Here is a 13396-nt window from a genome sequence, read left to right as displayed (position 1 = left end):
GTGTCCTTTGAAGGTATTAGTTACAACCCATAGAGCTGAAAGTAGTCATTTTTAAGTTTAATAATATTCAGCTTAGTTGAGATACCTAGTGGGGCTTATGCCTCGCTGATGTAATGTTTACCAGATGTCTATATATTAGCATTTCAGTTGCAGAATGTTTCCTAACTGGTGCTGAATATATATAGTAATGGCAGTCTTCAGGGAAGTAGCTAGGTTGTGCATGTACAAGTGACTGTTTACATTGCTGTCCAGAGGTAAACTGCAGAAAATTTTCCTATGGTTTAACATTGTATATTTAGTATTTACTCTCTGCTTCCAGAAGGTAAATTTATAAACAGTTGTTTTGAAACTGATGCATTTAGCAACCTGGCTTTGCTATATGTTGTCAAAAGCCTGATTAGAAAGAGTTGTTATATGTATTGTGAGTTCTGTTTATGATCACGAACATTTCATTCTTGGTTAAGGATGTATTTTATTAAACTCTGTACGATCTTAAATGCTAGAGGGGAATGATGTGGAGAATTTTTGCTGTACCATCTACTCTGATAATGAACTCATTTGTCTGGCTTTGTAAAAATGTTTATAGATATGTCTAATTTTTTTCTTAGTCTGTGAAAATTCTACACATTCTACACTGATAAGAAAAATGGTGAAACATCATCCTGTTTTAAAATAGCGGCTGTTTTCTTCCAATTGTTCTTAGGTCTCATTAGGTGGTGTTGATCTTACAGTGCGGGTCCTCACAACAGGTTACTGGCCTACTCAGTCAGCCACACCAAAGTGCAACATCCCTCCGGCTCCCCGACATGCTTTTGAAATATTTAGAAGGTATGTATTAAAACAGATTTTTAGGTAGAGGTTTTAAGAAGAAACTGTCTGAACTTAACTTACAGATACATTTTACCACTAGAGTTAAAGACACGCTAGCATACCGCTCTTCAGTTCATGTGAAAATAAGAGAATGCAGTGATCGCATTATGAGGCTTGAGGTTGGAGCTTTTAAGCTCTAACTCTTAACAAGAGTTATTGTTTTGAAAAAGCAGAAGTTAGAAATGTCTCAAGAGTGTCCGTAATGGCTATGAGAAGTCTATGTAACTGTTTAAAGCAATTTCCTGTTAGATACACAGTGTGAAATATATATAAAATTTTCAATTCAATTATATTACAGATTTTATTTAGCCAAACATAGTGGGCGACAGCTGACACTCCAGCATCATATGGGTTCTGCAGATCTCAATGCCACTTTCTATGGGCCGGTTAAAAAGGTAAGGTGTCAAGATTATGAAAATATTGTCTCTTTTTTTTTTAAATGTAAGCAAATACATATTTGTAATAACTTTAGAATTGTGTAAAATAAAAGCTTACCCATTGATAATAGAAGAAATATGCCTTCCCTTGGCTTTGTAGTCTGATTCTTCCTTTGTAGCTGTTTTGTTTTCACTGTTTTTCCCCCCAGTAAATCTAATTTGGATGCATCAATCAGTATCGTTCTTTGTTAACCTCGCAGAGAAATAGCAATTTTGATCTTAAAGGAACCTCAATGGTTTGAGTGTTTGTGGGGGTTTTGACTGTGAATCAGTCAAAAGTGAAATTAAACTTGTTTCTCTTTAGAGTTTGTTAATGTGAAAGTGCTGTTAAGCCAAGTTCAGCCTGCTTTTCATCTGCACAGTGCTAGCAATGTGAACAACATTTTTTTTCAAACATGAGAATCTTAGAGGCGTTTAGAGGTACAATGTTTAGTGTTTATGTCTATAAGAAAATAATTTGATGGTGATTTAGACCAGTTTTAAAATGCTAAACTGGAAGTAGTAATGGCGTGATGTTTAGGAATGTATGACAATGCAAAAGGAAAACAAAATTCTTACAACAAAGTATTAATAATGTGCATTTGTGAGGATGTTCAAATTGTATTACTGTAGGGTAAATATTTTGATAATTTTAAAGGTAAGAATGAGAAAACTGGAGGGTGGGCAAGCAGTGGAACAGGGGCCAGCCAGAGAGGTGGTAGAGTCTCTGTCTTTGGAGATGCTCAGTATTTGACTGGACACATCTGTGCATCTTGCTCTAGATGGCCTGGCCTTGAGTAGTGACTCACGCAAAGGTGGGACCTACAGAGGTGCTAGTCTCGGGCACCCTGTGATGCCAGGACAACTACCGGAGAGACATTCTGTTGATGTCACCAGGCATATACTAGTCTATCCCTTGTGTAGACAGGTCTCCTAGATAAATATTTCACCATATAGCCTTTGTCTTACTGAGGTAAAATATTTTGCAGTGGAGCATAATCTAATAGTAGTTTTGGAATTTTAAAATAGGAAGATGGCTCAGAGGTTGGCGTAGGAGGTGCCCAAGTAACTGGCTCAAATACACGGAAGCACATATTGCAAGTCTCCACTTTCCAGATGACGATATTAATGCTCTTTAACAACAGAGAAAAATACACATTTGAGGTAAGTGTTGTGGTTTTCTCACTTGAACGTAAATAACTGTTCTAGGCATGCTCTTTCTTCTTGAACAGATCTTTGAAGATCAGGTACCTCTCATTCTATTTGAATGGGGATCAGGCCAGTAAATACAGGAAGCAGATCATTAGCAGTGCACCTGGGAAGCAATCCTATGTGAGGAAATTATTTGGGAACAGAAGTTTTCAAAAACACAGAAGAGTTGTGTGATTTATTCCTAGGCCATACAGCTATGGAGATGGGTTTGTCTCCTGGCCTCTTAAACACTAAAGTGCTTAAATTGGCAGGCTGGAGTGAGCTGTGGGATGAATCAAGGAACTGTCATCCTTTCTCTGAGTGGGTCAGCCAGAAAGGACAATGAAGAATGCCCAGATAGATTCTTAACAAGGAGACTAGAAGGGTATTGCTAGGAAAGGTTCAAGTGGTCAGCTGATAGACGATGATGAAGGCTTTAGGAGTAGTGGAGGAGGATCCTGTAGTGTGAGGTTTGAGGATTGTATTGTTAATGTCAATTAATATTCTCGGGTTTGGCATTGTCTTCTGTTTGAGAGAGCATTGGCAGCCTTGAAAAGCGCTATGGGTGCAGTTTGAAATGGATTGGATTTCCACGTTTTTTTCAGCTACTTTTGACTGTGCTATGCATAGTAATCATTTTGCCTTTTTGTTTGGATTTTGTTTTCAGCTTATTTGGCATACTTCTGACCTGTTAATGAGGAATGTTTCGTTGAAACAGTCTCAGTTGGGATTAAGAAAGGCAGGGTTTGATAAGAGGCTCTTAGTAAAATACTCATAGTTCAAAAAAAGATTATTTTAGAGCACAAAGTCCTGTGTGTTGTGAAATTTGTTACAGGAGCATTACAGCTTTGAGTACTTTCTCTGCAGAATACTGGGGGGGTGACAGATGGACATGACTTAACAGCTTATTTTTTCTTGAAGTTGATGCCGGGCTGGTGGCTACCTTATTCCACAAAAATGTAGGCTTTATAAGTAGTAGAGCCTTACCTGTATATGAATAAATAATACTTGCTAGAGCAGTGAAAAATAAATTTTTTAATATATGCTTTAAGTTACAGTTTATATTACTAAGACCAGATGATAGAGCAATGTCCATGTGCTTCTAGGTTGTGTTTTGTTCAATTCTGGTTTGGGAGTTTTTTTACTCTGTGTCCCATTGTAACTAAAACATTAAGAAGGCATATTTGTTTTGTTTGGTTTCTTTGGTGAAGTGTCTGGGAGTTGTCTTTAACTCCAGCCAGGAAAGCTTATGAAAACTTAAGAGTAGAATGAATTTTATCTTTATTCTTTGGTTATTGAATACATGATTAATTGCTGAGTATGGGCAACTGTTATTTCTCTGTCATATCAAATCAGTGCTTTTACTGCAACATAACATGAGAGATGACTTGTGGTGTGTGCTGGTGTAAGCATAAAACTGTCTGATACACACGTGTTTCTGCAGGTTCACAGCTGAACAGATTAACTGGAAGTCGCTTCAGAGTTGAACAGATGTTGCTGTTTTGTTTTGCATTCAGTGTGATTATTAATTGCAAACTTGACAAGATCTACACAATAATCGTAATAGCCATTAAGCCATGTGATTGAGAGAAAAATGTGATAATGATGATGCAAAAATTATGCATAAGATACTACAGAAACTTAAAGGATTATTGGCATAGCAAAATTCCTTCACAAAAATGTTACGAATTTACTGTATCCCTCCCTGTACAGCAACATATATGCAAAAAGAACTGGTGGCCATATGGGTCTAGGTTAGTGCTACTTGAATTTAAGAGGAAGGATCTTCATACAAGCCTTCAAACAATGCTCATTTTTTCGAAGAATTCAATTTCTTCAAATCAAGTCTCATCTAATACTCTAAATATTTTTCTGTTCGTTTACAGTACATCTCGGTGTTTAAAAAGGTGAAATGCACAATTTTTTAATGATAACATGGAAAATAAGGGGCACATTTTTGCTTCTTTCTTTAGGTTTAACAAATGAGAAATACATATGCAACTGTAATAGAAATAAAGTTGTTGAATAATTCCACAAAAATGAGAGATTAGAATTTAAAACCGGCTTAACTGTTTTCTTCTCTTTTGCTGATCTCAGCTTTGGAAGATAGACATGTTGAAATCTGTAAATAGAAATACAAATACTTCCCTTTTTTGTCATTTCAACAAAATGTCATAATGCTTTTCCTTGTAAATTTCTTCTCATTTTCCTTTTAATAAACTTTTTTTTCTGGTGTAGAACCAGACAGAGGCAGTTCCATACCTAGAATCTTCTCTTTTATAGCCTCCAGATAGAGCTGACTTGGCAATATTTTTAGAACTAAGGTTGTGTAATCAGTACTGCTCTTGTGCACAACTCTAGTGTGGTCTTTAAAATAAGACATTTTGGTGGTGGGGAAAAAGTGTGTGCGTTTTTCACTGTTACATCAAATATCTATGTAAAAATATATTTTGAAAAATTATGTGCTACAGACTGAAGGAAAGAGAGCACAGGAACATCTGTTATCCCCGTTTACATTCACAGCTACACTTTTTTTATCCAACTTGAAGTTTTTGCCTGCCTCTGAGGCAGCATATTGCAGTGCAGTTCTTCCTGTGGTTCTTGTTGTAAAGCTAACTTAGAAGTTCTGAAACCTAAGTGGTTCACATAGATTGGTGGCTGAGTTAGAATGCTACAGAATGAAGTAAAATAAACACAGAAATCCCTAGTAATTAGTGTAAGGATGTGTAGCATCAAAAAAGTCAAATTCCATTTTAGATCTTTGTTTCACTTTCATCAAAAGCAGAATATAGCTGTTTCCTTGTAGAAGTAATTTAGTTTTGAAAAGATTAATTTTAGGTGTTGATAAAAAAATCAGAGTTTGAGAGCCGGCATGTCACAGGCATTACATCAGTAATAAGCTGGTTTTGGTTTGTAACCTTGAGGCTTTACATTTACCTAAATCCTGTAATCCAAGTGTCACCTTCCTTTGGTTTGTTTAAATTTATGCTGATCAGTCCACTTCAGTAAGACTGTTGTGACCATGTGGAGGATTATAGTGTTTTGGGGTTGTGGTTGGTTTTTTTTAAAATATTACTTTGTGCTGGATCTAGGAGAAGAAAACAGTGTGAAGGTGAAAACTTAACTAAAGTAACAAATGAAGAAATATTAACTTTTCTGTGAGCTACTTGGGAAGAAGCATTTTGATACTAGGAAATAGTTAAAATACATGGATACACATCACTTGAAATAGTATGAATATTTCTGAATGCATTATGCTAAGAATACTCTTAGTTAAAAAATGCTTTATTAGTTCCCGATCATCCATAAGCAGTATGTATCAAAAATTCTGATATTTTTAAATTTTAGACTTACTGATTTTTTTTTTATTTACCTCATTCAAATGAATTAGAACTTGTACCAAAATCACATTTTCACATAAAGTCAACGTTGTACGTGTGATATTGGGTCTGTAGTTGAAAAGTGAGGCATATCCCGCCTTGGTGTCACAGAGACCTAGTGAGATATTGTATATGAGATGCGCTGTAATTAATTGCAGAGTCCAAGTAGAGGCCAGTACATCCAAATTATTTTTATTGCATGTTGTCAGTGGTGGATGACCACAGAAGAGTGGCATTTATTTTTGTGGATTGATTTTTAAAAAACTTGAGCACACCCAAGAAATAACATAATTTAATAGAACCTGGTTGTACTCTGACATTTGATTTTTCTGGTCACAGTTCAAAGAACTTTTAACAAGTTCTTTACAGATCGTAGCATTTTGATCACTGGGAGTTGTTACTGCTGTTTTTAGCCTGAAGGTTGTTGGTATGACTTGTGTGCCATGAGAACTAGGAATTTATGGGGGCAGTGTAAGAGCTGGACGCTGGCCTTGGAACTGAAAGTGGAGAGGCCGAGAAAGTGACAGCTCTTGTGGACAGTTGTGTGTCTGTGAGGTTTATTTTTTCTATTTAGTAGTTTGATCTTCAGCTGCTAGAGGTCCCTCGAGTCTGAACGGGAATGTGAAATCGGAGATGTCCACAGTTTCCTCAAAGTAGAAAAAGGAAGAGAATAGAGATAAGGCTAAAATGAACTTCTAATGAATGGGAGTTTGGTAAACAAGTTAAGTTAGAGGAAGCAGTAGTAGTTGGCCTGCTCCTAGAGCATGTTAAGAGAGCATGTTAAGACATCATTCTCCATCTAGTATAATCTGATTACTAACTCATGATCACTAGTGACTTACCTAACATACAGCTTGCAGCTGAACTCCTAAGTATACCGACAGAGATGCAAAAAGTTATGTACATGTTTTTACAAACATTCTTCTTCAAAGTTCATACCATTTGATGCACTATGATATTTGGGGTTTTATTTCACCTGGAGAAGTCCTAGCCAAGGGCATCTGGGCTGTAAATAAATTGTTTCAGGTTATTCAGAAAGGAGATGTAATTAATCAAGAGCATCTCTATGTTACGGTGGCCTTGTTTGCTTCCGTTTGTAAAGATTTTATTTTTAACAGTGCTCCTGAATGTAAAAACGTTTACACAGTTTGTCAGAAATGCTCATGAACAGCGTGGATGTTTTCCATCACTGAATTACTTAAAAGGTTTGTTTTCACTCTGTTCGGCAAACGTTGGAAGCAGTGAACAAATCCTTTCAGCCTTCTCAAAAATGACAGTGACATGAAGCAGCTGGTTATTCATTCTTCTATTTTCAACTCAGGATGACTGTTTACATGACGGAATTTACTGCCTGTGCATTGACTCAGGTGGATCATTTTGCATATTATGTATTGAGACTGTGCTACTGAATTAATTCTAACCTTTCAAGCCCTACAGCTGCTGTCATAGCAGTAGTAGTTTGCACACTTGAAGGTGTACATTTAAGCAGTCAGTGCTGCTGTTTGCAAAACATGATACTTCTGCTGTAGCCATAAACTAACTAAGATATCTTTCTTTAGGAAATTCAACAAGAAACAGATATCCCCGAAAGAGAACTGGTTAGAGCCCTACAGTCCCTTGCATGTGGCAAACCAACACAACGTGTTCTCACAAAAGAGCCTAAATCAAAAGAAATAGAAAATGGTCATATATTTACAGTGAATGATCAGTTCACATCTAAACTACACAGAGTCAAGATTCAGACGGGTAAGTGAGCTTTATATTCTGCTGTGTTGTAGTCCTAAAACTGCCTTAAAATGTCGAATTATCTTTTGCAAGATTGATGTCTATACATGTGAACAAAAGAAAATAGTATTTTTTTGTTGATGATCAGTTGCATCAAAATGAAAATTTAAATACTGAGAAAAGCGTGGAAGTCATAGTTAAGCCTTTTACTTTACAAAATTTGTAATTATCTCTTAAAAGGAAATGTTGAAAGAGAAATAAAACTCAGTAAAATTAAAAATATGCTACTGATCGATTTAGAAATAGAAACATTGCCTCATGAGTTGTTGCACTGCTGTGAAACTGAGTGATGTTTTTAGCCCATACAACAGTAATTTGCAAGTGCCAGGTAGCTATAATGTATTTGGGCTTAACAAATAAGAAAAACGGATTGTTACAATACAACTTTATTAGCTCATAGAAATGCTGGTTTGTCTTGTGCATAAGTAATGTTGATACCTTTTGTCTGGAAAACTCTCTGGAAACAATTTCCGAGTTGTAGCATTGCTGTGGATATACCTTCTAGAGTGTTGGAAAATTAGTTCCGAGTTTTAGTACATCTAAAAGTATTCTCTGACTTTGCAGATCTCAGTACATAAAATACACAGCAGCACTGGCAGTGTTTTAAGTGCAACATCGGTGATTCATGTGCTGTTTGTCACACGTGATATAAGTTCTGTGCATCACTCTGTTCAGGGATGTAAGCATGTAAAACCCATTAGTACCTACTAATTACATTACATTGCGTGTGTCCCTCTGTGTGAGTGATAGCTGGGCTCTCCTCAGGCGCATGCAGAGCGCTGTGATGGCAACAATTTGCCATGTCTGCAGAATTTTTCTGGTGAGCAGGGGCGCAGCAGCCAAATGAGGATGTTGAGAAACCTCTCACCAGGACCCAAGGCACTTCCCTGGCATAATCAAAAGTAAATTCTGTGACATCTATTAGAGGTTTAGTGGAATTCTGCTTTTTCATTTCCACTCCGCAAATGTCTGTGAATGGGGAATATGACTGGGGGCTCGGCATGGTTTCAGAGCAGATTTGATACTTGTGGTTTTATTTTTCTGTATCTCTTTAAAAGTGATAAATACTTGGGGGTTTTGAGTGAAGAAGGGTAGGGGGCAAAGTGGTGTAGTGGTGTGGGAGGAGGGCTTGATTATGGCAGCTCTTGGGTGAAAGGGTAAGAAAAGCTAGAATAAGGGCAGAAATAAAACATAAATAGGAGAGCAGAATACAAAGAATGTAATGAGTTGGAGAGGATAAAGTTGGACTGTTTCTTCCAACTGATGAACTTCCCAAGTATGTAACTAGTTTCTGAAGTACACTTTCAATCCTTTTTCTGTTTTAATTAATAGATTATTTGTTATATTAAAGGGAAAAATATTTAATGGAAGCGGGGGGGTTGGTGGTGCCAGTAAGCAGATTTGCATACTGTTCAGATTTTAACATAGCAATAATTAAATAACAGATTGTTACCTTGTCAGTTGCTATCAAAATATGCCAGAAGGTGTTAATATGTTCTGGTGGCTTTTCATTAAAAAAATCAAGTTTGAGAATGTCAAAACTCAGGAAAATAGAACTTGATGTCTAGATGAAATAAGTAGTGAAGCTAACACACAATGAAATTAATTTTATTTTTGCTAACATGCTTTACATTCTGCTTCTTTTCTTTAAGTTGCTGCCAAACAAGGAGAATCTGATCCAGAAAGGAAAGAAACAAGGCAGAAAGTAGATGATGACAGAAAACATGAGATAGAAGCTGCTATAGTTCGGATAATGAAATCTAGAAAGAAGATGCAACACAATGTGCTAGTAGCAGAGGTATATTTACTCATATGATACGGGCTGGGGAATTCTTCTTGCTTTTCCTGTTAATTCATGAAAGTTACACAGCTCTCACTAATGTGATTCTGAAAGGCTTTTGAGAGATGGCTGTATTAAATCCATCCTTTTGTTCTTTCTCCCTGTGTATATGAAGACATCTAAATCCTTACCCATCAGTTTAGGCTGTACCATTGGGTGTATCTAATTTTCATTCCTCCTTTTAGTGCTATTATGATGTTACCAAATTCCTTGAAATAAGTTGGCAACAAAAACCATTGTACTTAACATTAATTATTTTCCGATTTGATCTTGTTACTGACTGTTGCGTCCAGGTTTGAGCGGTTTGAGCTCTTAGCAGGGAGGTTTGAGCTCTTAGCTGCTCTTAACTCCTAAGTTCTGACAGCTTCAGGGATAGTTCCCATTGTCCACTTTTGAACCCCCTTCGGGCTCTGCAGTTGAGAGCATTCTCAGGTAGGGACCATGCCTCTGTGGAGGTCAGTACTTGGAGTCGTACCCAGGGATGAGCAATCAACTCATCAGGGGCTAACAACTGTCAGCAGTTTGCAGACTGCTTCTTATGCTTCATGGTTGTAGCCAACCCTGTCTAAATATGTTTTTTCTGACTATTTGGTTCGGTTAGGCTACTTAATGATCTTACTTGCCTTGTGGTCTTATATTAATTGGTTTCGATCTTATGTTTTAGGTCACTCAGCAGCTGAAGGCCCGATTCTTACCAAGTCCAGTTGTTATTAAAAAACGTATTGAAGGACTTATTGAGAGAGAATATTTGGCACGAACACCTGAGGATCGCAAAGTATACACTTACGTAGCATAAAATGCGTTCAGAAAATTTGATTTATTCTTGGACTATACTCTTCGCATGAACTGGGAAGTTCTTTTAAATCATTAATATTAAAGACGACCATCTCTTCTATTAAATTACAGTACATGTTCTAGACCATTCAGATCAAGCCTTTTACTCCTTTTGAGAGTTTTCAACATCAATTGATTGAGCTTCAGGCTTTTCAACGTTATCCCTGTAGAGATCATCCTTACAATACTTCGGGAAAATGTGAATGTGCCGCGTTTGTTTTCAATACTGTATGAAAACAGAAAAATAAAATCAAATTTAGAAAATACAGCTCATTTAAAAAAATAAAATTGTTGGAATTTCATATCCCCAGATCTTCAGTGTTGATGTAAATGTGTTTCTGTAGTGTTGCTTAGCACTTCGCGCATTGTATAAGTTGGGTTTAAAAGAAACCACAACTGGTAAGGCAAAATTCCCAGTTATATTGCTCTGCTTCAAATGTTTCTTTAACTAGCCATGTTTAATTTAAATATTTGGTAATCTTTTGAAGACCCAAGAAGACAACTTGAGCATGTTTCACTCTTCCACCTGCACTCACTGTTCCAACAACATGATTTAGGAACTTCTGGGGGCTCAGAAAAGACCGTAATAATTTTGGCTTTCCCTTCTGTAATTTGAGTTCTTCTAAATTAAACTCTATATTGATTAGGTTTGTTCTGGTTTCTTTATAGAAAAAAGGAGAAGATTTTAGTGTGTATAAACTGTATAATAATTTTTGCTGTTGTACTCACTGCTGATAGTGGATTGTACAGGGCGATGTTTTTATTTCACTAAATGTAGACAAAATAAATTTAAAATAAATGGATTTAGTGTACACAAACAACTAATTCAAGTGTTTTAGAGTACAGGGTTGACAATCTCTTGGAACTAAATACTGTCCCCTGGGGAAACATACTGGGATTATTTTTTGTTAATAAACATCATATATGGATCTGTAGCCCCAGGGCTTCCCATCATAAGTGCATATTTCAGGAGATTAAAGTGAAACCAGTGTGCACTATTTGTTTTTAAAAATGCATTTTAAATGTGTGCTGGTTTTGGCTGGGAGAGTTAATTTTCTTCATAGTAGCTGGTATGGGGCTACGTTATGGATTTGTGCTGAAAACGGCATCGGTAACAGAGGGATGTTTTAATTACTAGTGAGCAGCACTTACAGTCAGGGCCTTTTCTGCCTCTCGCCCCACTCTGCCAGCGAGCATCAGGGGGTGCACGAGAACGTGGGAGGGGGGGACAGTTGTGACAGCTGGCCCCAGCTGACCTAAGCAATATTCCATTGCTGTAATGAAATTTTTAGTTCTTACCCTGGAACTTTTTTCTTGTCAGTGTGCTGCAAAAATACTTTAAAAATCACAGTTTAGTGACATCATTATTCTCACGGTTAGAAATTGTGTGCATTGTACTGCAGAGTTTTTATTAAACAGTATTTTTGACGTTCCAATGCACGTATTACACGCTTTCTCTGCTGTAGCTATTTTTCTGTTTTAATTCAAAACAGTATTTTATTTTATTTTTTGCTTCACATTATTTTCATCCATAGATGCTGAAAAATATAGTTGGGATGGGCTTCCCAATGTGTAGATCTTGAGTTGAAACAAAGAAAAACTTGGTTGTAGAGCACTAAGATACTGCCAGAGCATTTCTTAATTAGCTTTATTAAACAAATACGTGGTGATGGTGTAATGTAGCAATGATTTGGAGAGTATTTTTCATAATGTGTCCCCACTTTCACCCCTCTCCAGCCTGTTAAGATACAAATCCTGTAAATTGCGCGGTAGTAGGGTATTTCTCCTACAGAGAGGCACTGGAATTAGGGTGATATTTTAGCATGACTAGTCTGAAGCTTTTTCTGAGAAGCTTTACTTCAGTTTTATGGCACACCCCCAACACACACAGAGACATATATTAGCTTTTATAAGTTATCAGAGGGGAGGTTACTGAGGGACGTTTCTGCCTTTGTTCATCAAGAATTTAGCCCCAAAAGAAAATAGCTGGGCTGTTGGCCATTCCAAGTATGTATTTGCTCACCCTTATTAAAACACCTGTGTGTCTCTGTACAGTATGTACAAAACCTCGACAGAAATGTCATTTATTGTTTAGCCATAGACCAATACTAAATGCAGGTTGGATGACATCTGGGTTTTGGATTGTTGTAAGTCATCAGAAACTTCTTCCTCAACATTTAACTCTGCTCCGTGTACCAGTATAAAGATTTTCTTTTATGCATATCTTAGTGGCATGAATGTGATAATTGCACGTTAATGCTTTCCCATTGCTCTTCAGGGAGAAACGGGTTCACATCCTTTTCCTTGTGAAGCTTTTAGAGATATTAGTGCTGCTATCTGTGACAGGAGGACTTCGCCCTCAGCGTTGTGATGGTACTTTTGCTGTGCGTGGCCTGAAGCTTTCTGCCGCAGGTGGCTTTTGGAAGTGCTGAGCCTGAATGCTACATGACTGACTGTATAATTACATGTGTAAGGGCGGTTTTGTTACAAGCTGTGTGGGCAAGTGTTCTTCAGTAACATGTGCTAAGAGTATTAGTTTCCATTTTAAATGTAATAGAATTTTGAAGACACTAATTATTCAGGAAGGGGCTTTTTCTGAAGCCACCTTTTGGAAATACGTCCTTTACCAATGGACAGTGAGGTCATGATACTGAGGATTTAAAGATGAAGAATGTGAAAAGTCTGGTCAGAAAGAACAAGACATCACTAGGACTCTGAGTAAGGTGAGTTTGTTGCTTGTGCCTTTAAGTTGTTTGCATACCTTAAGTGAGATTTCTTTTATAGTCCATAGTAGAATTCTGCTATGCCTTATCTAATTTCATTTTTGCTTCCTTTCTAATTTTCACTTAAAACATCTTTGTAATTTATTAGAATTTCTCAGTAAGTTTGTAGTTAGGTGTATGAGTGTAGTTATTACTAAGTTTAGTTTCTTTGCATTGATGGGCAGTTAAATGCAGTAACAGCATAATAAGCATGGAATTTAATTCTTCAAATAAAAGTTGGGTTTGAGTTTTATAGCTATTTGGAGGTACCATGGGCATGTACTTTCCTTGTAGACCAGTTTCTTTTAAAGAGTTGAG

General features: G+C 36.8%; 1 protein-coding gene across 2 annotated transcripts in view; it reads left to right on the top strand.

The window, feature by feature from the left end:
* Nucleotides 1–10962, top strand: part of CUL3 (cullin 3) — a 58733-nt gene extending 47771 nt beyond the window's left edge. For both annotated transcript variants that reach the window (XM_040612937.1, XM_040612938.1), the window contains exons 11-16: nt 704–828; nt 1169–1265; nt 2316–2450; nt 7417–7603; nt 9295–9440; nt 10147–10962. In XM_040612937.1, the coding sequence (XP_040468871.1) occupies nt 704–828; nt 1169–1265; nt 2316–2450; nt 7417–7603; nt 9295–9440; nt 10147–10278 (822 nt within the window). In that variant the 3' untranslated portion in view covers nt 10279–10962. The remainder of the gene's footprint in view (nt 1–703; nt 829–1168; nt 1266–2315; nt 2451–7416; nt 7604–9294; nt 9441–10146) is intronic.
* Nucleotides 10963–13396: the final 2434 nt, after the last annotated feature.

Source organism: Falco naumanni, chromosome 13 (genome assembly GCF_017639655.2).
Source record: "Falco naumanni isolate bFalNau1 chromosome 13, bFalNau1.pat, whole genome shotgun sequence".
NCBI lineage: Eukaryota > Metazoa > Chordata > Aves > Falconiformes > Falconidae > Falco > Falco naumanni.
This window is presented reverse-complemented; position numbering and strand designations above follow the sequence as displayed.